We start from the raw sequence: 27467 nt of genomic DNA on the forward strand, positions 1-27467 counted from the left end.
AAACGTAAAATTAAACAAATGCTTCTGATTGAATATATGAAAATGGAGTGATAAATAAATCTGTCATCCATCTTCTAACAGTACAATATTTTAATCTTCTCTTTCTATGTAATGTCTATGCATCAAGGACTGAACAGATGATAAAATAATGTTGTATTCTTAACTATAAACTAATTTTTTATGAGATATACTATTTTTATGCTAGCTCTTTCAGAAGAAATGCAACAGATAATATTTCTGGAAATCACATTTAAGAATAAGATAAAAAATATAATAAAGAATTTTCACTTTTTATGCACTATCAGAATTAGAAAGCAGTAACGGAAGACTTTAGATTCAGTTTTAAATGTCTTCTTGTTTTCCAAGAATGTTTGAAAACTTACTTTCTAATTCCCTTTCTGCATGACCTAACGATCATGACCATCACTTCCTTGACCATGTTCGATAACATTTCCTGTAGCAGCCACTTTATCTGATAAGGCAGTTGACTGGTTCATCAGACCTGTGAGGACATGTTCGAGAGGTCTCTAATTTATTAGCGTTGATGGATTCTGTAGCATCTGTTTTCTGCTATACTAAATAATAAAATGGAAGATATGACAAAATAATTTTAACAAATTCATTATATTTTTTCACCTAGGAATTTTATCACAGTATCCTCATCTAACAATCGTTCTTTTGCAGTATTCTTCAGCCCAGACTAATCTTCTGTCAGTGTAGATATCACCATAACTGTATAAAAATTGCAGTGGGCACAGGAACAGTATTTCCAGCAGAAAACTGAAGATTTGAAATGTCCTTTCTTCTTCCCTTGCATGAAGACATTAAGTATAGTAGGACAGCAGCACTCAGTGACAATTAGCGGTGTTTGAAATGCCACTGTTTTTTCTTTCTTTATCTTTTTGCTTCAACCTTCTGTTTTCAGAAAAAAAAAAACCAAACCCACAAACAAAGAAAAAAGCCCCTTTCTTTCCATTTTTCTCTTCTCCTTCAATTGTCTCTTGTTTAGTGTAAATAAGGATGAGATTAGGAAGAGAATACCTTTTCACCCCTTCAAGTTCAAATTCCAACCTACTCATTTTTTCTCTTCAGTGTTTGAAACTTTTATACATAGAAAGTGAGTAAGACTTCATTTAAAAAAAAATGCATTTAGGTATTATTCCAAACATCAGTAATAGAGTAATTTTTAATTGGCAAATTGTGTTTATTATAATGAATCCTGTAATCTAAAATTATTGGATTCTAACTATTTGATTCTAACTATTATGCTGGAGGCCATCCAGCTGGGGGTCCTGGTGGACAAGTTGAACATAATCAGCAATGTGCCCTTGCTGCAAAGAAGGTTAATGGTATCCCAGGCTGCCTTAGAAGGGAAGTGATCCTTCCCCTCTACTCAGTACTGGTGAGGCAGCATCTGGAGTGCTGGGTCCTTTCTGGGCTCCACAGTACTAGACAGACACGGATTTGCTGGATAGAGTCCAGCAAAAGGCCATTAAGATGATGAAAGGACTAAAGCATCTGTCCTCTGAGGAAACGCTGAAAGAGCTGGGACTGTCCAGACTAGGGAAGAGAAGGCTCAGGGGGGATCTTATCAACATACACAAATATCTGAAGACAGGGTGCACAGAAGATGGAGCCAGGCTCTTTTCAGTAGTGCCAAGTGACAGGACAAGAGGTAATTGGCACAAACTGAAATAGAGGAGGACCTACTTTTTTTCCTGTTAGTCACCTATCATGACAGTATTGATTTTTTTTTAAAACTTTTCTTCACAGCCGTATCTTGTGGGAACCCTGGCACCCCAGCCAATGGTATGATAATATACACTGACGGAATACTCTTCTCCAGCTCAGTCATTTATGCCTGCTGGGATGGTTACAAAACTTCAGGGCTAACTACTAGACATTGTACTGCTAATGGGACATGGACTGGCACTGCTCCAGACTGCACAGGTCAGAAATAAAGTTTCTTCCTCTAAAGCTTTAAAGTAGTAAGTCATCTAGCCTTCCTACTGAAAGTGATTAATTTGTTAGATATAATAACACATTTTTCCCCATTCATCTATCTTGTCATGCATGAATTTTTAAGGAATCTAAAGGTACATGCCCTTTTAATACATGCTAGATGTTTCCAGAAGTAATTTTTAAAGATGGTTGCATAGGTAAATTTTCTGTATTTTTTTACCTCATGAATGTCAACATTGAAAATATAACATTATTCCGAAGAAAAGACAACATTCTTCTTATGAATAATGTTCCTCTAGAGTTTCCTTTAGCTTTGTTATTTTTTTTTTCTTTGTGGATTACGTATAGAGGATGAAGTTCTGTTAGATCTAAATCAGATTTTACCTAACTGGATACATTACTGCGCCAGTTTTTATCGTGAGCCAAAGGAGTCAGATATCACTGATAACCATTCTGCTAAGGACCAAAAGCAGTGAGATTTGGCTACTCCATCAGGGAAAGTGAGCAGGAAGCAGAGGGGTGCTGCAAGGCCAGCAGGGCCAGCCAGTGGCCTCACCGACAAGGCCACACCCACAGTACATCAGTACAGTGATGAAAAAAAAAAAGAAGAATTTCATAAATCTGCTGGAATTGCATTGCACCATCAACGTTAGACATAATGTGACAAAGATCCCAGGACGGAAGGAAAAATCCTGTCAAAACTACTGCTAACATAACAGCCTAGAGTAGCAGTGGAGCATACCAGCTTAAGCTAGTGTATTTAAGGAACACAATATTTGGCCCACGCTATTGCAATGACTCAAAAATATGACTTTTTAGCTAGAAATTGGAGATTATATTTTTGATTTTGTGTGAAATATATTGATGAAAATTTTTCTTGTTTTTTACGCTAAAAAAAAGGACATTAGCTATACATAGTTCAATGTTTCATTACATGTTTATTGCAAAAAAAAAAAATCCCTTTTTTTCTTTTCCTCACTAGTGATCAGCTGTGGAGATCCAGGTGCATTAGCAAATGGCATTCAGTTTGGAAATGATTTTACCTTTAACAAGACAGTCAGCTATCAGTGCAATCCAGGATACTTGATGGAGCCTGCCGGTTCATCTACCATGCGTTGTATAAAAGACAGCACTTGGAACCAGAGTAAACCAATTTGCAAAGGTATGCTTTTGAACTTAAAGAGTTTCCAAACACTGTTTTGATACTATATGTGAAATTCACTAATCAGTGTCTTTATATATAAAAAATTGTCAAAATGTTGTCTGTGACAATTAACATGCAAATGCAACTAAAACATTTAGATAAGAATTTGTGTAAAATTTTTATTTATTACGCACATACGCTGTGGTATAATATCAGACAAAATAATGTCATTAATGACTACAGTAGAAGCAAATCACTCTGCAATGAAGATTACCAGAGTGCTCAGTTTAAAATGCTAGGAATGAAGTACCCATTTTCCTTTTTGTGCTATTTTATCTTGGATTAGATGGCCAAAATTCTGTAAAAGGATCCTGCAAACCAAACTTTCTATAAAAGATTCCCTTGTTGCAGTAGTGTAGTCATCATAAATAGCCAAAAAGATGCTTCACAAATAGCTAATTACAAGTGCTAACATAAAGGTCATAGTTGGGATGAGGCTGAAAGGCAAAGAAGGCGGCCTGGTGAAAATTGCCAGCACTACTGCAGGAGCTCAGGGACTAAATTTAACAGCCTAGGGCATCTTCTGCCTTTAAAAGGTTTAGACTGCCAACTCATCTAGCACCACTTTAAAGTGATGTCTAAGTCTAGCCTACTAATTAAATTTTGGCATATGTATTCAACTGACCGCATTTTCTGTTGTAAAAATCACTGACTGAATGATTTTTCGTTTGCACTTTTTGTTGAAAGAACTGATGTGTAAAAGTAAACTTGGTCAATCCAGATTTCATCATTTTGGGCACATTTTCAGAAGCTGGAAAACATCAGAATATTTGTAGTCTCAGGCACTAATTACCAAAAAAGTCAATGTCCATCGTGTGCTGAAAGGCTTAGAAAATAAGCAGATGAATGAACAAAGTCATATTATGGGCTTTAAATAGTGCTGCAAAATTAGTTTGAAATAAAATGCAAATATTTAGAAACATAGAATCATAGAAACATATTTATTGAAATAAATCATACTTATTAAAAACTTTTACCTAGCTCAGTAGCTTGATGCCAGCCATGATCAGTAATGAATATGTGGGGAAGAGATTCAGAACTAGGTAAGCTACATACTCTTCTGGCTTCCAGCAGCCTAGAGCTTAGGGACTTCCTAAACCTAGAGGTGGTATTTTTGTATTTAAATTGGTTTTCTGTCTACTACAGGCTGCTTTGTCAACACAGGGATGCTTTGTTGGAACTGAACAGCATGAAATATTTTCTTTAGTTTCAAAAGTATAAGTAAATATTATGTTGCATTCTCCTAAACCCTGTAAAGTCTTGAAATTATAACTTTTCTTTTTGTGACACAGCTATTACCTGTGGCCCCCCTCCACCAGTACTCTACGGGAAAGTGGAAGGATCTGATTATCGCTGGGGTGCCAGTGTGAGTTACAGCTGTGCAGAAGGCTACCAGCTATCTAATACAGCTATTCTCTCCTGTGAGGGTCAAGGAATTTGGCGGGGAGACATCCCACAATGTTTGCGTAAGTTTTCAGGGTACAGTTGTGTTGGACTTCACCAAAGCTACAATCAGTTGTCTCGAGCTACAGTCAGTTTCTCACAGTTTAAAAAGGTCTCAGCTAGATCAGGTAGTATAAGGACTACTGCAGGATTCTCTCTCCTTCCTCCAAAAAGCATACCTCATTATGAAATTGAGTGGTTGTGCCCATTTAAGGTCATGGTCTTCTTCTTTTCCCCAAAAGTCACCTCCATCTCTTATTACCTAATTGGGCGCATCACAATTTGCCTTACTGATAATCTTTTTGAATGTTCTGAATTTGACTTCTAGTGAGCATGATTAAAATTTTCCCTTACACTTTTCCTTTTTTCTTCCCTGTTTCCATTTCCATTAACAGGTGAAAACAAGGATCCTAACCCTTAAGCTCATAGCCTTGCTCTCCTCTCTAAATTCTTTTTCTTTCCTGAAGGCGAGTACATACCCTCATATCTTGTTTGTATTTGTTTTTTAGCTTCTTCTGAATCTGTCAACTCATCTCTTTCTGTGCTTGAAATCTTGTCAGGACTTTTTCCTTTTACTTAATTAGGGCAAAAATTTCCAGCCTACTCATCTGAGGGTGACTGATGTGAAAACTGGATACCTTTTGAAGCATTACAATATAGCATTGTCTACTTTGAGATTACTTTGTCATCCAAATCTAATCAGCATTTAAGTGTCTCAATTAAAAGGTTTATTTTTCCAGGTTAAGTTTTATGCTTATAATAACTGTAACAGTGACAATTCATTTTAAATTGCTGTCAAGAATTTATCTGAGCTACAATCCTACACAGATAAATGAACATAGCATTTGCACTCATATTCCGTATGCCTGACTTGCACATAAAACAATGTAGAATACTTCAGTTGAAGCATGTGCAGTTTTTAATAACTTTTTTTTCCTTTCCTTTTTTATGTATTAGCTGTGTTTTGTGGTGATCCCGGTACTCCAGCAGAAGGACGCCTCAATGGAAAAAGTTTCACTTACAGATCTGAAGTTAGCTTTCAGTGCAGACCCCCTTTTATTCTGATAGGCTCTACAAGAAGATTCTGTCAAGCGGATGGTACTTGGAGTGGAATTCAGCCAACATGCATTGGTAATAACTACCAGTACTTATGCTGTTTCTACTGAGAATATTCTTGATAAACTATTACAGTATCATAAATCTAGCAATTAGCTTTCCAAATATAGAAAACATCTGTGTAATATAAAAAGAACTAGATAAATAAGGTTATATTTTGAGTATAAAAATTTTAGGATAAACACAATCACATATGAAGTAATTTGTAAATTTACATGATTGCTTGTCTGTTGGAAATGCAGAATGTCAATAAGTACAAGCGCATAAATTTGTTCCATCTATTTTTAGAATCCTTTAGATATGTAGAAGACTTTGGCAGATTAAAGACCAGATTCTGTCACTGGAGACTTAAAAGCATTTGTCAGAATCACTTCCAAATCAAAAAGCTTTTTGGACTTTGGGAAAGTGGCTTGTACAGCTCAAAAGTATGAAGCGTGCTGGGTCTGATCTTTTGAAATTCTGATAAACTGCCAAGTATTATCAGTTTCTTATTGACTGATGTGCAATTGATAGGCTTTTAGCATGTTACATAATCAGACTAACTGAGAGAAATGCTGGACACCTGTAACTCCCACTGACATCAGCATTTGATCCAACCTGGAGTGACTTGCTAGAGAAAATCATTTTGGTGTTATAATAGAAAAATCCTCTTTGATATTTCTAAACAAACACATTCAGGTATAGGCTGTAGCCCATTTATATATTTTGCTGTGGCTGAGATATTGGCTATGTGGAAGAGCTGGGGTGGGCACTCTGGGAAAAGGTGGCAAGAATGATTATTTAAAGCAGATTGTATTTGTAAATTAAGACATTAACAATACAATTTTTTATATGAATTCAAAACTCCTTCTGTCCATAGTTTTTATGAACTGAGCAATCCATCTTACATCTATGTTTTGTAACAGAGGCAAGAAGGTTTACAAAAGCTAAATCTCAGGGCTATTGTGAAGAATCAAATTTTAAAATGTCATAATGATATTTCTATTTATATTTTATATAGCATAATATAGAAGTACATGGTAAATAGAGATAAGCTTTTCCTTTACACCACAGTTTTTATGTTATCATAAAAGGAAAATATTAGACCATCTGAAATATTTACAGATACCATTGTTAAGCAATTTGAAAATTAATATCAGTGAACAATACCTAGAACTATGCCTGGAAGTACCATATGATGGCAAATGATGGCAAGCTTTTCTATTTCTGAATATTGAGAATTTCCTTAAAATGCTTTGAGAAGTCTTCCTTTTTTCCCCACTGTTTCTTCAGATGAGACATATCTTTAAAAGTCAATTCAGCTTCATGTGTCTATTATTAGCAATGGCATTCCAGCTGATGATAATTTGTAAAAAGTTCTTGAGCTGTTCAAGCAGCTCAAGGTCAGGAATGTGTTTGATTTTTATTCTTGCATGTTAGGTCAACATCCACCTAACTTTTGAATCCTTTGGTAAATATCAGTCCAGTTGAATTGTTATGCTCTACTGATGGTCAACATTGAAAATGGAAGTTGACTGAGAGTGAAATGACAAATCACATTATTGCATGTGATACGTTCAGTTTCCCCCCTACAGAAAACTAAAAATGGTTACAGATGAAATATAGTCCCAAGTTGCATTCTTTGTAACACAGTGTCAGCACAAAAGCAGACTTGGTTGACAGGAGGGAATCACATAGTACAGAAAGATCCATTGGATTAAGTCCTGTGCTGTCTACGTGGTGGATGTGACTGTACAAACCCAAAGCAAATACACCATCAGAATGTGAAGTGGACATTGTTCAATCAAAAATAGTTTCAGGCTGCTTTAAATTACAGTCATGAAACTGATCATCATATAATTAGTTATACTCTGTTGATGTACCTTTTTTGTGGGGGGGACTGTTTTTTCATTCTCCAGCAACAACTGAGGTCGCAGTCTATTTGAAACTTTGTTTTTCTTGGTGACATAGAGAAAATTCTATCAAAAAAATAAGTATTTTACTTGCTATAAGAAAGCAGGTTGGTTTGGGGTTTGATACTTTTTGGGTTTTGGGTTTTTAGAAATCTAACTTAATCATAAAGCTGTTCATTGGGAAAGAAGAGAAGAACAAGTTTTCCCTATATATTCCACCTGCATTGTGAATAGTGGGATATACTATGTATTCAAAAAGGTTTAAAAGGATACTTAGTAAAAATTAATGCAATCCTAATTCTAAAGTCTACAGTACCAAACATACCTGCAAAAAATATTCTTAAATAATGGCAATGTACTGAAACAAAGTGCTGTGATCTCTCTTGGAAATTTGATTAGAAATACAAATGTAATATATAGAAATACACACATTCCATTACAAATTCAATTCTTTTTTGTCACTAGACATTGATGAACTGATTTAATGTTTGTAAACAATTTTAGAATGTTCTTTCTATACCATAATAATATCTGTTGTGTTTCACATTTTACATTAGATCCAGCTCACAATACATGTACAGACCCTGGTACTCCACATTTTGGAATACAAAATAGTTCCAGAGGTTATGAGGTAATTCTTTCTTTTATTTATTAGCTTTCTGAAATGAAGATGCATTTAATAATTATGAATATATTGAATTACCTGTAGGCTTAAATGTCTGATGTAAACCTTAGAAAATTTACACTTCTTTTTAATAAAAGCTCATGCTTCATTCCAAGCTTTTTCTTTTAACATACAGCTTAAAGAAAGAACTTCTAACCTTGCAATATATCATGTGTTCAGTCCTTTAGGAGACTTCAGTAGGGAGGACTATTTATAAATTGATTACCTAATATGATATGACATGATATAATTACTTTGCTTTATGATCATAATTCTTTCATACATTGATGAATAGTCAGTAAATACCTAACAACCAAAGACCTGTCTGATCCAAAGGCCATGTAGTCCTTGACAAAAAAGTCAGCAAGTGGCTTTACTAAATTAGCAATTCATGTTACATTTTATTCAGTCAGAGAAGATAAAATTATTCTATGTGTTGGATCCAGGTTCTCTGTGATGAATGTCCTTTCTGTACTTTCCAAATTCCTCACAGGTTATTAGTTTACCAAGTGACAGTCAGAAAAGTGACTGAGGAAATAAAAGTAGATGCAACAATGATCAATCCACAGTCATTATATAGATTGATTAACCTCATGTGGCTAGATTCTTCAGGCATAAATATTTCTGATTGGAATCTAAAATATGTTCTGTTTGGGTTTCCTGCTTATTTCTGAACCTAGGGCAGTGTGCCACATGGTATTATGATCAAATTAGTAGAACTGTTTTTTAAAAAATCCTTCCTGTTCCTCTGGTTAGTGGTACCCTCCCTCTCCTGAAACTGTGCTGTCTGTCATTGACGTGGATGTCAGCTCTTTTCTTCGCTTTCTGCTCCTGCCTGGCTTACAGATGCCAAGGCATTTCTCCCCTAGCCACATCTTATGGCCTCACCCCCAAGGTGGTTGTTTTTCTAGTAACAGGTGCAGTTGCCTTTCTGGCTGTTGCCTCATCTTGACCCTGTACCTGTCCTGATCATCACTTCAAAAACAGCTCTAATCTTTGCACCTAATTGGATCAGGGCTTTGCGTTTTTTTCTCTCCCCCTTTTATCTGCCTCACAAGATAACTTTAATACTAGAATTGTACTGGTCAATTCACTGTTCTAACGTCTGTTGAACATGAAGGCTAATTTTCTCTTCTCATTCACCTCTAGAGGCAATAGTAGGTATTCATCTGTTCTGTATTTAGTCTTTCTCAAGTATGTATGTGTGTGGTGGGTTGACCATGGCTAGATGCCAGGTGCCCACCAAAGCTGCTCTATCACTCCCCCTCCTGACCTGGACGTGGGAGAGAAAATATAATGAAAGGCTCATGGGTTGAGACAAGGACAGGGAGAGATTACTCCCAGGCAAAACAGACTTGACTTGGGGAAATTAGTTTGATTTATTACCAATCAAATCAGCATGGGATAATGAGAAATAAAACCAAATCTTAGAAACACCTTCCCCCCACCCCTTCCTTCTTCCTGGGCTTAACTTTACTCCTGAATTCTCTACTTCCTCCCTGCCAGCGGTGCAGGGGGACGAGGAACGGGGCTTGCAGTCAGTTCATCACATGTTGTCTCTGCCACTCCTTCCTCCTCAGGAGGAGGAATCCTCAGTCTTTTCCCCTGCTCCAGTATGGCGTCCCTCCCATGGGAGACAGTTCTGCATGAACTTCTCCAACGTGGGTTCTTCCCACAGGCTACAGCTCTTCATGAATCGCCCCAGCGTGTGTCCTTTTCACGGAGTGCAGTTCTTTAGGAACAGACTGCTCCAACACGGGTCCCCCACGGGGTCACAAGTCCTGCCAGCAAATGCTCCAGCATGGGCTCCTCTCTCCACAGGTCCACAGGTCCTGCCAGGGGCCTGCTCCAGTGCGGGCTTCCCACAGGGTCACAGCATCCTTTGGGCTCTTCCATCTGCTCAGGCATCAGGTCCTCCATGGGCTGCAGGTGGATATCTGCTCCACCATGAACCCCCATGGGCTGCAGGGGCACAGCCTGCCTCACCATGGTCTTCACCACAGGCTGCAGGGGAATCTCTGCTCCGGCACCTTGAGCACCTGCTCCCCCTCCTTCTTCACTGACCTTGGTGTCTGTAGAGTTGTTTCTCTCACATCTTCTCACTCCTCCCTTTTCCAGCTGCCATTGCACAGTTGTTTTTTCCCCTTCTTAAATATGTTATCACAGAAGCGCTACCACGGTCACTGATTGGCTTGGCCTTGGCCAGTGGAGGGTCTGTCTTGGAGCCAGCTGGTATTGGCTCTATCGGACATGGGGAAGCTTCTACCATCTTCTCACAGAAGCTACCCCTGTAGCCCCCCGCTACCAAAATCTTGCCACGGCAAACCCAATACAATGTGCTTTCACTCTCAGATCACTATCTCGTACAACAAGATGTAGACTTCTCTCCAATTGCTAGTGAAGTAGATTTATTTTTGCATATGTGATTAGTAGGGCTTCCTGTTTGTATGACGCAGCCAAGCTTCTATAAACCAACTTTTAACAGTCTTTCCTCATTACAGAAAGGTGTGATGACAGACAGCAGACCTTTGAAGAATTTTCCCCAGCATCCTGTCTTGCCCCATTCATTTTGTGCCTTTTGTGCTTCACTGCACTGCTACTGTAACAAATGTCTCCAATGTTTTTTCATTCAAGTGTTATACAGAGTGCATTGCTTTTACTTATAAAATGAGAAAGAAACATAACTCTGTAACTACCTTGAACCTAGACTTTATTTTTTTTGCTTGGTCTTTTGGATCAGTGAGGAAATGTTCGCAGCTCATCATGACTTACTGATACCAGAATTGGCAATTTCACAGGAGGCAAGGTGACAGAGTCACGACCAGCTACACTGTTATGCTCTCTACTACAGAGATGCTGTGTGTCCTTGGCAAAATAGAGAGGTGAATATGTTTAAAAATAGTTATAAATAGGTAAGTCTACAAAGCCATATCAGTAATTTGACCTTTAAAAATACCAGTGAATTTCCCAAGGCACTTCAGGAAGAACTGGTGTTGCATTTGCTTATACGTGATAATCTGTTTTCGTGTAACTGAGTATATAGTTAACAGGTAGGCACTTCTGAAGATAGCTGAAGATAACTGCCCATTTTTCATTTGTCCATGTTATATGTTACTTTATTAATAAGTCATATAATTTCAAATAATATTAATTTTTGGTTTTGGGTTGGGTTTTTTTTCATCTGATCATATTTATTGCCAAGATGTTCTATCCAAAACAAAAGCAATGCTTTACTTGTCAGCGCCACATCCTTAAATGTCTTAGCCTGGAATTGTATTCTGGTTACTTTTGTCAATATCATCAATAAGTCCATTTTACTAGAACTTTCCACACAATCTTTCTCTCATATATTATGAAAATTCTTCATCACTTGCAATTACTATCCAGTTTTCATGCTTTCCTATTCTTAGCAGAAGTCTAAAGAAAGTTTTCTCAGTTACTTTACCTTTTCTTCTGGGAAAGGTCGCATCACAGCTGACCATGGGAAGGCTTTCCATAACATCATTCTGCTAGTTGAATATCTCAAGTAAAACTTAGGTAGTTTATAGTAACAAATGCAGTGTAAGGAATTGTGGTCTGGAGTTTTCTCTAGTGAATTTATTTGTAGATGGAACAGTTCTTCATAGTTTTTTCTTTCTCCTTTTTCCTCTGAAAAACATTTTTAGTCAAGTCGCACAATAAGAAACCTCTGAAATGGACTTTCTGGTCAGGTTCTATTGAAATATGTGCAGTGATGTACAGGAAAGAGAGACATCTCAGTCATTTAGTTTGCTTCTGTCACACTGACAAACTAATAAGCTGAAATGTGTGAGTGTCATTCTTTTCCATGTGCACAGACTTGTCAATATTTTTCCACTTATTGCTTTCAAATAAGGTTGCAAAAGATCAATTGGTCAAACTTTTCATCCCATTAAAAAAGAAAGTTTAACTCTAGAAACTGTAAAAAGAGGGCATTTTTATTTTTGAAAAAATCTCTCTAGTAGTTTATCACTGTCTTGATTGATGGATACCTCTTTTACCTAACATTCTGTTTCAATCCTTAGGTTGGGAGCACAGTCTTTTTCAGATGCAGAAAAGGTTATCATATTCAGGGATCTACCACCCGTTCTTGTCTTGCTAACTTAACTTGGAGTGGCATACAGTCTGAATGCATTCGTAAGTCTGGTTTCTTATCTAATGAGTTAGAATATCGTGCAATTTTAAAAGAGTTATGAAGTGATACATGTGGAAATTCATAATAAATTATGTACTACAAAGAAGTAAAATTTATTTAAAACAGTATTTGTAAATGTTTTTTTTGTTTCCCATTCTAAGACCAAAGATGTATTTGGGATATCAATTTGAAGTAAGATTTTTTCAGGTTTTTTTTTCATGAAGTTCACAATAATTCTATCAGTTTTACTCAAAAAAGTCTGTCCTCATTAACCCACTGCATTAGCTGCTTTAAATTAATCTAGGGTTTTTGTGTGTGTTGGATTAATAGAAAACAGAAGTATGCATGGGGCTATTTTGTTGGCTAGTATTTTGTGAATCAAACCAGAACTCAGCAAAATTAATCTTTTCTGGGCTATTAATGGGATGCAAATGATTAGTATATTTATAGCTCTGTATGGGTTGAAGGACATTAAATAACTATTGTATTAAAATACACTGATCTAAGATAAAAGTAATTCATTAGAATGACCTTAGATTCTTACCCTATTTCAAATTATCTTTGAGTTATTATAAATGAACACCATGGAGCACAGAGAAAGAATCATGCTGAGCAACCATATCTGTTATAATCAATGTACTATGACAAAGCCTTCCTATGGAACCTTTATTTCAATTGAAATTTATAATTAATTTATTTAGCACAATAACCACTCTGTAATTTTCAAGACTGTTTAGAACATTGAGTGGAAGCGATGCTTGAAGCTGTGACAGTACAATAATTCACAGGACCAACCATTGCACCATGTACTATGGCATGTGCCTCCTTTCCTTTTAGCTCTCTTCCATTTGATATCACGATTTAATTTTAGTGTATTATTTAAAAATATGTAATAGTATAATTTCCATCTTCCCACAATAATATAACTATACACTCAGAGTGTTACTTTTACAAGTCATAGCTACTTGACATTTCTAAAATGTACACAAAGTTTACATAATGAAAGGGAATAAGTTGGCATGCTTTTATTTTAAATTACGTACTCTAATCCTATGGAAACTGTTTACCAGCACTTTTTCTAACTCGAAAAAACCCTTTGCAGCTCATGCTTGCAGGCAGCCAGAGACACCGGCACATGTAGATGTGAAAGCAATAGATCTTCCTACTTTAGGGTATACTTTGGTGTATACCTGTCAGCCAGGATTTTTTCTTGCTGGTGGATCAGAGCATCGGACATGTAAGCCAGATATGAAATGGACAGGAAAATCACCTATTTGTAAAAGTAAGTCATTACTCAAGTGATATGTTGGGCCTTACTTGGTTGGATTTCATTTTCTCTGACATTTTTATTTTATGTAGTAGGGTTAATTTTTTCCACTTACTGATTAAAAATGCATATGACACAACAGCTTTTACTTTATGACTTTATGAAAGAAACAGTAAAAAAACCAAAGTGATCATAGCATCTAGAGCTCGTGGTGGAAAACATGGGGATATGTGTGTGTAAATGCACAGGCACACATATATAAGTTTACTTCTAACGACAGCGAACAAAATTTAAACAATATAAAATATTACTTTTAACTGTATGTATCTTTAAGTCACACTTCTAAAGAGTATTTCAATGTATTGAAATAATCAGTGTTTAATGTATGATTTTCTATTTGGAACAAAAAAGTTATTTCATAGCTTGGCTTTTAGATTCATTCAGGTATGCTTTTTGTCTAAGAAAATCTTCTAAAATAAAAATGAACAATAAAATAAAAAATTAAATACGTCTTTGCACCAGATTCCACTCTTATTTATATCCATGTAAATTTCAAATAGTTTTGCTAAAGTAGCTCTAAGTATACAGTTATGAGGGCTAAATTTGCTCTTCACATACAAATAAATACGGCTATAAGTTCCCATTTCAGAAAAATAAAACAAAACTGTATTTAGAATACGAATAAAGCAAAAACAGTCAGATGCCATGGGAAAGATGTTTGCAACATAATTTTTAATTCTAATATGTCAAAGAATGCTAAATAGATTTGATGTTTGAACAATATTTGATTTTTTCATTAATGTATGGGTAGACTTTTTTGTTTCAGCATTGTCAAGACATATGGTCTACATATAGAAATTTATCTTCTTGTTCTAGTTCCCTAAAGGGTGATTCTTGATGGGTACTATATAAATAATAATTGGAGATAAATGATCTTATATGTTTTTTTATTACTTTTCTTTTTTTTTTTTAAATTAAAGATAAAATAGAGAAAAGGTTTCTATAAGCACAAATTCTTTTTTTTTTTTGTTAGCTTACTGTCTTTAGGTATAATTCTCCTTGAGTGCTCCACACTTTTTGTGCTTTCTTAGCACTTGATCAGTCTAAACAGTGAATTTCTGCTCCTAAAGAAAAAAAGTCATGTGAGACCGAGTCTTCCTACAGGACATTAGCCTCTTTAAAGTGGCTAATTGTATGAGGCCAGAACTTGGTCTGGTGTCAATGGACATAACAGCTGAGTGTACCAGAAATATAACAAATGACACCAGTTGTGATCCTTTCCCATGATATCTGATCCCGTCATCTTAATCCAGCTATCTGGCTTTTGCTGGTTTGTGTCATAAATGTAGAAATCTTTATTAACACAATTTTTTCTATATTTAATACACTACTATTCATAATTAGATATAGTATTTGTCCCCTGTATAAGGCTCTCTTTTATAGCACTGGGATTGATATAAAAATTTTAGGCCTAAATCTATTAAATACCTGGCTAGCCAGACAACTTTCCACAGTAAAAATGTTATTCACCTAAATTATTTTCTGATAGCCTTGTGTAAGTGTATAGGTTTGAACATGTAAAGTATTCAAGACCAGTTATTTCTGTTTTAAATATGGCTCTATTGGATAAGAGATGATTGCATCCATCAGGCATTGTTTTAACATTCTATTTTTTTAAAAAAAACACAAATATGTTCATGAAAATGATAATTTGTCTTTTTACTTGTAGGTAAAGGAGTGAGAGAAGTTAATGAAACAATAACTAAAACTCCAGGTTTGTATACAAGAAGAGTTTTAGATATAAATAAATTAAATTGATTTACACCCTAGATGGTTATGGGTAATAAAACTATTTCCAATATTTAACTTAAGTATTTATTACTCATTTCAAAGGAATATAAATGTTGAGGTTTTTCATAATAACAGGTGACATGTAAAACCTCTTCTATGAAATTCTATGAAACAACATTTTTTTAATTTCCACAGTACCAATTTTGTGAATTGCATAAAAAAACCTTGTCAAGCCCAAAAGATAAACCGTATATACACAAAACCCAAATCTGAAGTAGTTTTATATCAGAGAGATTGCTATAAGGGAGAGCCTTATAATGAGTGTAGACTATAATTGCAGGGACTGGGTTCAGTCAACGTTCTGCCCTTTACATTGCAAGTGTTATAAGAAACCACAAAAAGAACCCCAAAACCCAGTTTTGGAAATTTTGATGGCCTTCATTTAATTGAAACTCTCAAGGTACTCTAAGATAGGGTTTCTCAAACTGTGTGGACCATCAACAGCAGGCAAACATTATTGCTGCTCTTCTATGCCTCCTCATGAACATGTGTGCAGTTAACCTTTTTCTCCTGCCACTAACAAAATAGACAAATAGATCTGAGAAATCCTTGATGTAGATCTTAGGCTCAGTGATTTTCAGAGAATGAAAGGCCTGATTTTATTTTTGCAGACTTATTTGACCAAATAAATGAGCTTGCAACTCTATATTCTGAATTTTAACAAGCTGCAGAGAAAATAAGATTAATGGTTCACACTCACTGCAGTTCACAGAAGGACTCTGTAGAGTAGATGGGGTAACAAGGTATTTCTGCCAATAATTAACCTTCCTGGTGAGTTTATTAGTGAGAGTGTCAGGTGAAACCATAAATGAGTTCTCAAATGCATTACTTCTACAGACTCACAATAAAGCAGGATATAATGCGCATTCATTATAATTAATATACAGTTTTCATTTATTGGAGGATTCACCTCAGCAAATACCTAAGGTATACATTAATCTGCTACCACACAGGTTTTGAAGTTTCAATGCCTAATTAAAATATAGACCAAGTCTCCAAATATATTCGCTATGCAGAGCATCAGTATCAATTCACATGACATTATGTCCCTTATAATGAGTTTTGATAAGTACTATTTGAAAGGCATTTTTTAAAAAAATGAAATGTTATGATTGAAAATGCCAATAATGGTAAGCAGAGAACTGAAACTGTGTAACAAATTGCAGTATTTAACAAGGAAAACTTTTAAGATGTTTTTAAAAACCAAGTCTGCACTATTGTTATGTCTTTTAAAATTGTGAATTCTCTTTAGTATAGAACACTATGTATTTTGTAGCATTTTCTTTACCTTGTTATCTTGGCTTTTGGTAAAATTCCATTTGCTGCTATCTGTATTTTAAATGGGATGAAGCTAATATTGCTAAACTAGAGTTTTTGTAACAGAATAGATTCATGTTCTGATTTCCCACCTTTGGATACCTGAACACAAATTATGTTTATTATTGTTTATTAAACTGATATTTTTTTGCCAGAGTTAATGTTTTCATAAGCAATGGTAACTATCATTTTTACAGTACTGTAAATTGTAATCGAGTATAAGTTGCAACTACAGAATTCTCACAATACCCGTATGAAGTTTAAGAACAACAATACTCTATTTGGTTCCCGTGGTTCTCACTGCTTTGTATAGTCTTTGCAGAAATAGTTCAGAAGCTGTTTTAATGAGTAGCCATGGATTTCCCCATTTGTCACATTCTGAGGAGAACCTGCAGTTGGTGCAGTATTAGTATAATAATACCCAGTTCATTTTTCTCATTCTGAATTTGCCCACATTGGGTGAGAAAGGCAGGGACATTGCAAGGGCTTGGCAGAATTGGGTCAAAGCCACTCTGATTCTTCAGCTGCACCCATGGGACTGCAGCACTTGCATTTTAACCTTTTACAAAAACATGACTGGGGAAGCAGAAATATCTTTTGCTATTTTCTTTCCCTACCGATTCTGTCCATCTGCAGCAAATGCAAATTCTATAAATACTGAGTCAATGGTACTATTCTGCAAAGATTAACAGCTATTATTGACAGTTAGAGTGGTTAGAGAAACTAGATACTGAAGATGTTGAATGTGACAAAAGAAGTATGATCTCTGCTCTGTTATAAAAGTCTTACATAGTACCTGCCAGATTCATACTAGTAATACTAGATGTTCACCTTCATGAGAATAACTTCAGACACACAATTTTAATTAAAAGCAAAGACAAATAAAAATAATTTTATCATATTTTTAAAATGCAGTTTTCAAATTTACTGTTTGTCACTTTTGTAGCAAAGCAATGAGTAATATGCAGGAAAAAGAATCTGAAAGAAAGACCCTTTACAGAATTCATATAGTTGCAGAAAATATATGAATTCTAAGGACTGTGAGATACCAGTTGAAATTTAATGCTTCAGATTTTTAGTATTAAGTTGAGGTTACCTTGTGTAAAGCCGAAGTCCTGCACTGAGTTTTGCTTTGGAAAGGGAGTGCTTAAGATTCTTTGAAGCTGTTGCATTCAAAGCCATATAGTGGGTCTCCACTCACCTGGAATCCAGTGGTGGTACAGACAACATACTATGATGTTTTCAAATCATACCACACTGAGCTTGAACATTTGCCTGTGGCTTTTGCACAATACGAAAGCAAAAGGCCCTGAAGAAATTATTATCCTTCCTCTTTATGAAATGCATACTATGAAGTGTAATAATATGAGTAAGACTCAGTCAACAGCTAATCAGTCATCAGATTTTCAGATGTACTGCCTGTCAGTATGTTTTGTTGGAAATATATGGTATTATTGACCTGGGTTTCTTTTTGATTCATTTTTCAATCAGCAATTAGGAAATGTCCATGGAATTTATTCAAAATGGGTACACAGGACACCTACACTGATAATTTTCCTTCAATACAGACTTTACATTTGCTCAGAGTTTGATAAAATGCAAAAAATCCAATAATTTATTTTAAGAGTTTAGTTAGAAGAGTGTGAAACATTTCTGATATCAGTCTTTAGTTATTTAGCAAGTATCATTTATAATGGGCATGGATAGTAAGGGTGAATTTTAATAGTTGCTGGGGTGCCATTTTGTCAAGATATCATGTGATTTGTTAAACTGTTCTTTTTATGAAGTTTTATTCTGATTCTTAAAGCTTTACTTCTCAAATTTTAATGCTAGAAAAAGCTTAGAACTAAGTGGAAAACCGCCTACTTTCACTTGGCAGAAGCTGCCAGGAAACACTGGGTGCTGCCTGGCCAGGAGGAGGGTTGGTCTCTTTCGGCCAACTTAACTGTTTAAGTTAACTGTCATGTTTAAAGAAAGTCTTCCCCAGATTTTATAACAGCAAAGTATTTGGGAGAAACATCGCAATATGTAGGGGAGAAATGAATGTTCAAGACATATAACACCCTGTAAATGTGTCTGACATAAAATCTTCTCATAATAATTTTTTTCTCTTATGTGTTTCCTTTTTAAATAATGTATAGCAGATACTGTTGAATGAGAGCCACTTTTTCTACTCTGTTGGCAATTTAGCCAAATATTTAAAATACAACTTTAATGACCTGCAAATAATTTATTTTTTCTGTATAAAGGAAAAATGCCAATGATAACAAATAAATGAACCAAACAGATACAGTTCTTCCTATAATTCATACTTCATTTTATAGGTTTTTTACTTCAGATTATTCAAACTGCAGTTTCTGAGAAACAGACCTTTATTTTAAACCAAAAAAGTTCCCTGCTCTGGCAACTTCACTGTTCACAGGTGCAGTAATATTATATGGAGAAAAGATGTGGAGTCTAAAAATGACTGACAAAAAACTTGTGCTAAAATATATCCAGAATTCAGTGAATTCAGTTGAGTATTCAGCTGATATTCAGTTGGAAATCACACACAGTGCTGCTTTAATAAATTCATGAAGTAAAAGGGATGGCCTAAGACAGTGTCTCCTTACAGGAATCCCTGACTTCAGCATATTCTTCTTTTTTTTTTTTTTTATCATACCTTGTGTGTGTGAGGTTATTTAAGAGCATACATTGTAATGGACAGGTGTAGTATATTATAGGCAATTGCGTGGAAAGGTCATTAGATATATTGTCTTTACTGCTGTAAATTTTTTTCTATAATACCTCCTTAAAACAGTGGATTGATGCTGTAACAAAAAATGAAGAACATAAGTATGGCTGGAAAGATTGCTACATTGTTATAGCTTACTCCTTTCTTTTTTTCTTTTTTGCCTACTTTTATTTAGTTCCCTCGGATGTATTTTTTATAAATTCACTGTGGAAAGGATTTTATGAATATTTAGGAAAAAGACAACCTGCTACTCTGACTGTTGATTGGTTCAATACTACAAGCAGCAAAGTGAATGCCACATTCATTGAGGCATCCAACATACAACTCAAACTATCAGGTAGGTTCAGAATCTGGTGTTAAAAAAGCTGTTCTTTTAATTTTTTTTCATCCGTTCAGTTTTGTTGTATTTTCTATCAAACACAAAATGAAACAAAAGCATTATGTTTTCACTAAAAATCTTTTTCTGCTTATTTTGAAAAAGGAAAGGTCCTAATGTAATGGTCTGCACAAATTTCAGTCAATTTATATGCGGTCACCCGTCTATTTTTCCCCTTACATTTCAAATAAATATTGAAGTAGGGTCTTTTCATCTCAGACTATTGGATAGTATTGATGTGTTGAACTCACAGGTAATATTGAAGTGGCAGCCTAAGTGTATGTAGGCATTTTAAGAATTGTGCCATTGAAAAGCTCCATTATTCAATAGTGATTAATGTCGGCTTTAAAACAATATGGTCTCGATAATGGCAAAACATAAAATAGGCACAGATAATTAAATAACTTAGTAAATTATGCATACCTTTTCATCAACATCGTGCATTCCTTTCTGCAAATCTGACTGAGAAGTTCTGATTTATCCTCTGATCACAGTTGTGTTTGAGAAGAGCATTATCAGCTATCAGTACCTTTTAAGGTCAAGAGTTCAGAGAGAATTTCAGTAGTTGGCTGTCAAACAGCAAATTTTCTTTCACTGCACTATCAATATGTACTATAGCAATATACTGTTGTGATGTGAGTAAAATCCAATTTTTCTAGTTCAAGGAAATTCCAGACAAGGAATTTTATCTGTATTCAGAATTAATGAAATACTGTATGAAAAGACAAATATTCTTGCCTATTTACGTACAAAATTAAACAGTACAACACCATCTTTGCATCCTATTATCAAATACAATGTGGGCAAAAGATCAGTAAAAAAAGATCCTGTTATTACAGCACTTTAAATCTTGTTTTTTCCAGGTTATAAAATTCTGGTATTTCAGAATATTTTCTACAAATATTTTAGTTCTAAAGCAATATACTTAGGTTTGAAAGGATATTTGAACAAACTGGCTGAAAAACTGTTTAAAAGGCATGTGTTACCTCCTTTACATTAATAGGTGTTTACAAGAAAGAAGAAGCCCATTTGCTCTTGAAAGTTTTTCAGATTAAAGCACCTAGTGACATTTTTGTAAGCAAGTTTGAAAATGACAACTGGGCACTCGATGGTTATGTAAGTAACCAGACCGCTATGTATAAAGCTTGCTGAGTTTAAAGTTTGAAGTAATTTGTGATTTCCTATATAACTCTATCCAACCTTTTATATTACAAATATGGAATACAGCTCTCTAGATGTCAGTGCAGAGATCACATTATTTTTCATTTCAAAATATGGAGACAAACTTCTATCTACCACACTCTCATTAGAATTTTTGGTTTACTAAGGGGAATGTGGAGTGAATCAGTGTATCTTGCCATGTTTTTACCTTGTTTTCTTAGATAAGAGTGGGAATTTTACCTTTAGAAATATTGTCCTTTTTTTGATTTGGTAAATAGTTCACTGTAATAAAATTACATTTAAACTTGGAGAAGAAGAGTTATTTTACTCTTTGCAGTTCTGCTTTGTGCTTCATGATGCTTTCTATGAAAAATAATTTAAAATATGACAATTCAGTGGACTTCTATACCCATATACTAATTCAATTATGTGTATGCCAGTTGAAGAATTTTAAAACCCAGCAATATACATCAGATATTTTAAAGTCATTCCAGGTGTTATTTTGAAACTTTGTTTAATACTGTGGTAAGCTTAAAATGATAAATATTGTATAAACATAGAGAGTTCAGTAATATTTTAAAGGATAAAAGTCAAAATCTGGGCTCCATATATCTACTCTAAGTCAGAAAAACAAATGGCTAAACAGCCTTATTTATTTGTTTCAGAAACCTTTTTTTCTGTTTCAACATATTCCAGGTATCATCAGGGCTTGAAAGAGGTGTTTTTACCTATCAAGGTGATATACATGGAAAAGACTTTGGAAAATTTATGCTCCAAAGACAAGGTAAATGCATTCATAGAGCTTTAATATATATAATCTTTTGGGTCTTGCAAGAATGAATTCAACAAATGACTCAGCTATCTAGCTAAAGTAAGCATGTTTATTTCATGCCATTGCTATTATAAAAAAATACAATGAAATATGTGTATTTGAAATATACAGTTCAAATCCCAATTTAACTCTGCTTAACATGTTACTATCTCATGTTTTCTAGTATAGCAACCTAATAAGATAACTACAGGATGCTCTTAAAGACAATGCCATTGCAACTGCTTGCTTTTTTGTGAATGTCTTTTTGAAAGTAACAGGTGTGTCACGCAAGGCAAAGATATTTTCTGCTCAAATGTAAAAATTGCAGTCAGAATCATATAGGAAATTAAAAGGACAGAATCAACACTGATTTTAATAGTGTCCCTTGGAGAGTGCTTGTTGCTGGTAGATGTTTTCATATATATGTATTTAGATAGAATTCTACTGTCAAAAATATTAAATGAGTGACTCACGTATATATTACAGATATGCACTCAGGTGCTCCAGCAGCTGGTGAAAAACTAGTTATTTTATTCATAAAAGAATTTTGTCATAAAAACTAATAAAACATTTACTCATGAAATATTTATCCATAAAATAGTTTTGACAAATACCAAGTGTAGATATCTGCATTTCCTGATCCCGGAACTACTGCAGAGTGGTCAAAGCACAGTATATATACAGCAAAGTACTGGGCTAGAAGGAGGAGGCAGCCTAGACAATGTATCTACACTAGACTGTATCTACATTTTATAAATTGCCTTGGTTCCATTAACTTCATTGGTGCTGCACCCAATGCCCTTTAAAGTTCTGCCAAATCTCCCTTGTATTTCTTTGCTCTATTAACTGCTGTGATAGCAATTATCCTATGGATTTGCTCATCTTGGCCAGCTCTCAAATTGCTATATATGTTTAGTCACAAGGGGCGGAAACCTTACTCTTCAGAGTCTCAGCCCAAGAACTGCCAATTACTGAAGCCGAATACAATTTCAGTCTTCAGAGTAAACTCTCGTGTGGGACAGATTATTTGTCTGCCTGTACTTTCATGTAATCCTTATCACTGTAATATCTAAGCTGATTTTTCTTTCTGATTTTAACACGCACACTGTAAAAGTAGAGCATCAAGGTTTGTTGAAACATCTGTCTTTTTTAGCAGTTTTTGATATCTCAAAACAGTCAGAGTATGGTTTGTTGGTTTTGTTTGGGGTGTGTGTGTGGTTTTGTGTTCTTTTTTCTTAAGCCAGGCCAAAAAAGATATCCATGGTTTGCTAGCTACCTAATAAAAGTTTGGATCCATGAGTTTTAGCAGTGAAATGAATAACTCATGGGGGTAAATGAAGAACAAGCAGAATGACAATTCAAAAGTTACAGCATTCTCCAGTGGATGTATTCTACAGTAGTGGAAAACATTGTCCTTATCACTGTTTGGAGTTGCAATATGACAACTCAGTTTGTATATTCCCAAGGCTAGTAAGGAGCCAAAGAGTCCAAGTTACATGTACATTCCTAGTCTGAGGGCCTCTCGTCTTCAATTTTGACATGTCAGCAGAGAGAGCTTGCTACAAATGCAGATACTGTCTCTTTTACAAGATTTCTTTATGTGATTGCTAAATAGGCATTGATTTTGTGTAGGTTGCTTGTTCTCTATTGAAGAACCTACAGCTAAAAGGAAACAGCAAATTTCCAGCCAACACAGGTCATAATATTTGTCCATACCCTTTCATATTCAAGCATAACTTGCTTTATTTTTTAAATCTATTCTGTTCATGAATATTCTGCTGAGGTAATGATCTCATATGACCTCCAGCTGAAGACTTAACATATTTCCATTTCTTCAGGAAGTTAAATTATTTGCTGCCTTTACACTAAGCCAGAAGTATGCATAAACTATGTACACACTGGTGCATACATAATGTAATATGAAATTCTTCACCTGCAAGTATACTTCAAAGAAAAGCATGTACTGAGAAATACTTGGTTAAGTGTGAAAGACCAATCTATTTGATGAAGAATTCCCTATCACACAATACTCTAGAAAGACCAGGCTCAGTGGATATGCCCAGTCTTGGAACTTAATGACATGAAAACAGAAAGAACTTTTGTTTCTAAGTATTGTTTATCCTCTTTCAGAAGCAATTCTGTTTTCTTGTAGCCTTAGAGAATAATCCAAGGGGCAAAGAGATCTCTGTTATCAGTCTGCCAAAAGACTTAGAACTGTATCTGAGCCTGCTTAAGGGGCCCAATTTGTGACACCAAATTATTTAACCTGTTTTGCCAAGTAATCAGTCATTGCTGGGGGCTTTTTGTTTGTTTTGCTATGTTTTAATAACTTGGTCTCTAAAGGCTGCAAGTCTGTGGCTAGGTTCAGTTTCTGTAACTGCTGAGAGCCTGTGCCTCACCACAACAGTTCTAGAAGTTGTTTATTCTAAAATCTTGGCCTTGTTCATTCCAATCTAGACTGTCTTTTAAAATTGTATGAAAAGGTGGCTTTGTAAGAAGAGAAACTTACTTCACTAAATGATTATTTTCCTAGATTTATTTCCTCTGGGGAAATACAATGACCCACTTCTCTTTTCTTTTTTTTTCTTCGAAGTACTTTTTTAGCATGTCTAGATTGAGATAACAAATATTGACAAGAAATATGAATAATTAATTTGCATCTGTGATATATTAGATCAATGGCTGTGAAATACATGTTCATTTCTTGAAATCGATCAACTCTTAAAAGCATTGAACATCACGAGACATGTGATCTTTAAATTTCACTCTAGAAAGGTGTCACCCTTCCTCTCCAGATCATTTCACATAGCTTTCATCATTCATGAAGAAACTCTACATCTAAACAGGCTACTTAGAGATTCAGAGTACAAAACAGTTGTGCGTTAGCTAATGCACAAACGGGTAGCTAGAACTAATGAGCTATGAGACTATATATTAATATACTCCTCACACCCAATGAGGTATCCAAAGAGTCTTTTCTATTCAGCAGTTATCAGTCAGGTTAAGAAAGTCCAGCCTCTGTTGCTCCTTGGAAGCTGCTGACCTGCTTTCCGTGCCGGTATTTTTTCTCTTAAATCCTTGAGCTGCTAACCATCCTTGTCTCAGAAATTACTCTTCTACCTGTAATTCTACTTTTCTTATCTTGCATGGCTTTCACTGTCACACTTTCTTCCACTTCAACAGCAGTTCTCTTAGTAAAACTGACCCATGCGGTACTGATGCCAGACAGCTGAAACCCTGAGCTAGGAGTTACAGGGGAAATGCATTTGAAAGCTCTGAACAATGATAAGGAAATGCCATTAATGAATATTTTCTTATAAAAAGTATTATTTTCTAGTATGTATAAAGGAGAAAACTTGGTAATCATAAAAAGGGTAGAAGTACACAGCTTGTGCAATAATGATTTCACTGTGTGTTATCAGAATTTGAAATTCACCTGGCTGCTGCTGTTTTTAGGAGGCTAAAGAAACCCCTGTTATTCTGTGAAATGTTTAAGAAATATTTATAATCTTACTGAATATCTCTCTATTAAATAATGTTTCCCAGTGGCAGTGCAAAACGTTGAAGTACAGTATTTTGTCATGTTTAGTGATCAAATCTGGCAATTCTGAAATTCCTAGGGGCACTGTCTTCATTTTAAAGGGAACTTAGTTACTTCCTAGGATTTAATAAATTTTGTAAAAATGAATTGCAAAAAATGTATTAGAATATTAGCAATTGAAACATGTAGGTTTTAAAAATATCTAACAGAACAAAAACTTACCTCATTCCTCTTTCGTGTTGAACTTGAACTGCAAGAAATCATAGGAGAATTGTTTTCTTCTGTCTCAGTTTTGCAACTTATTTAGATAATTTAGTAGACTGCTGAAAGTACTGCAATAGCTGTGTCTGCTATACAACTGGTCTGTGCCAGAGTCCTAAAAAGACTGATTGATGCTGTTGGGTGTCGTGGTAGACACTTTTAGACAGTGTGTACAGGTGGATTGGAGCATTTCTGAGTGTTAAACACAAATGCCTCTTATTCTCCTCTACTAGCATCAGCAAAAATATCCCAGAATAGCAAGCCCACATATCCGTCCCAGCCCCATCCTCGTTGTACTTTCCCTCTGTCCTGGTGTCTCCTCCTTGGATAGGATCTATATATTGCTCTCTGAAGAGCTGTGAGTTCAAATTGGCAACATGGAGTTGGCTTTCAAAATAGATTTTTTTTTTCTATAAAAATTTTCTATATTTTTCACTATAAAATTATTTTTCCTCCTTCACAGTTTGAATTGTGAAGTTGGCCACCTATTTAAGCAATTTAACAACGTGTCTCTTTATACTGATGGAAAAATGAGTTGTGCAAAAATGCCTTACAGTCCAGGTTATCTGCTTATCTACAACAGGAACCCAGCGAGGCCACGCCACAATGCAAATGCCACCAACTTTGCATTCTTTGCACCTCAGTTTTACCCCAGTACAAACACAGCTGCCAGAGGCTCTAACACATACTCATGTCTCGCCCCTAAAAGGGGGGTTGTAAAGCAGCCAGGACATGCACACAGGTGCACAGACTTGGGAGTGCTATTGAGCCAAGTGGAACCATTGTGGTTTATTGCAGTTACCTCAGTTCTCTCTTCCTTTTTCATGTCTGATGTGGTCTCACATTGCTTGTTGTTTCTCAGCTAAATATTAAGGCTGCAAGCATAGAATACTTTTTGCAGTATTAACAATTTTTTTGTAGAAGGTAAATGGCTTAATTTTATTAAATTAGTGACTCATGAGAGGTGCATTTCATAATTATTTTATTTGGTGAATACTGTTTTCAAATAATTTTCATAGTTTTTGGTACATTAGTAAATGGTATTAACAAGATTTATACTATGGTACTGTATGCTATTTATTTCATAGTTTTAAATAGAATTATTTTATCAAGACACCATTTTCTTTCATTCTTGAATAAAAAGGGAACTGTGAGATAAAAAATCTGGGAATTTTATTTCTGCCCTTTTTGTTTCATTTCAGGTCCTTTAAGTGCAGACACAGACCTTTCAAATCACTATTACGGTACAAACAGCAGTTCTGTTGCAGCTGCCATCCTGGTGCCATTCTTTGCTCTAATATTATCAGGGTTTGCCTTTTACCTCTACAAACACAGGTATTGTAAATGTTATTTATTCAGTAACTTAATAAGATTTTTGTTTTAATTTCGATAGGTAAGTGTAACTAGAGGACACAATGTTAAAGCTTTCAAGAATACCTTTACTCTAGAAAGACAAATGTTTCTAAGTATTCCCACGAAGTGGGAAGTGGGCAGGGCAGTTCTTAATAGTGAACAATTTGAAAAATTACTCACTGTGTTAAGGAGAAAAGACCAATAAACTCTCTTGGCTCATTAGGCTGAATCAGATTGAAATCTCAGGTCACATGTTTTATTCTTTCATTTTAATGCTTTATTAAATTGAATGTATGCTGCTTCTTTCAAAATGCTTATGAGTATTAATTATACAAGCTGAAAAATCCATAAATCCCATAAG

At 35.1% G+C, this 27467-nt stretch overlaps 1 protein-coding gene across 1 annotated transcript in view; it reads left to right on the plus strand.

Annotated features, from left to right (window-relative positions):
• CSMD1 (CUB and Sushi multiple domains 1) overlaps positions 1–27467 on the plus strand; it is a 1256706-nt gene that overhangs the window by 1225604 nt on the left and 3635 nt on the right. Inside the window, exons 58-69 of the mRNA XM_059835885.1 lie at positions 1774–1950; positions 2945–3124; positions 4459–4632; positions 5567–5740; positions 8175–8248; positions 12325–12436; positions 13537–13716; positions 15431–15475; positions 19779–19940; positions 20983–21095; positions 21837–21924; positions 26956–27088. Of these exons, the coding sequence (XP_059691868.1) occupies positions 1774–1950; positions 2945–3124; positions 4459–4632; positions 5567–5740; positions 8175–8248; positions 12325–12436; positions 13537–13716; positions 15431–15475; positions 19779–19940; positions 20983–21095; positions 21837–21924; positions 26956–27088 (1612 nt within the window). The remainder of the gene's footprint in view (positions 1–1773; positions 1951–2944; positions 3125–4458; positions 4633–5566; positions 5741–8174; positions 8249–12324; positions 12437–13536; positions 13717–15430; positions 15476–19778; positions 19941–20982; positions 21096–21836; positions 21925–26955; positions 27089–27467) is intronic.

This window comes from Gavia stellata, chromosome 2 (assembly GCF_030936135.1).
Source record: "Gavia stellata isolate bGavSte3 chromosome 2, bGavSte3.hap2, whole genome shotgun sequence".
Taxonomy (NCBI): Eukaryota; Metazoa; Chordata; class Aves; order Gaviiformes; family Gaviidae; genus Gavia; species Gavia stellata.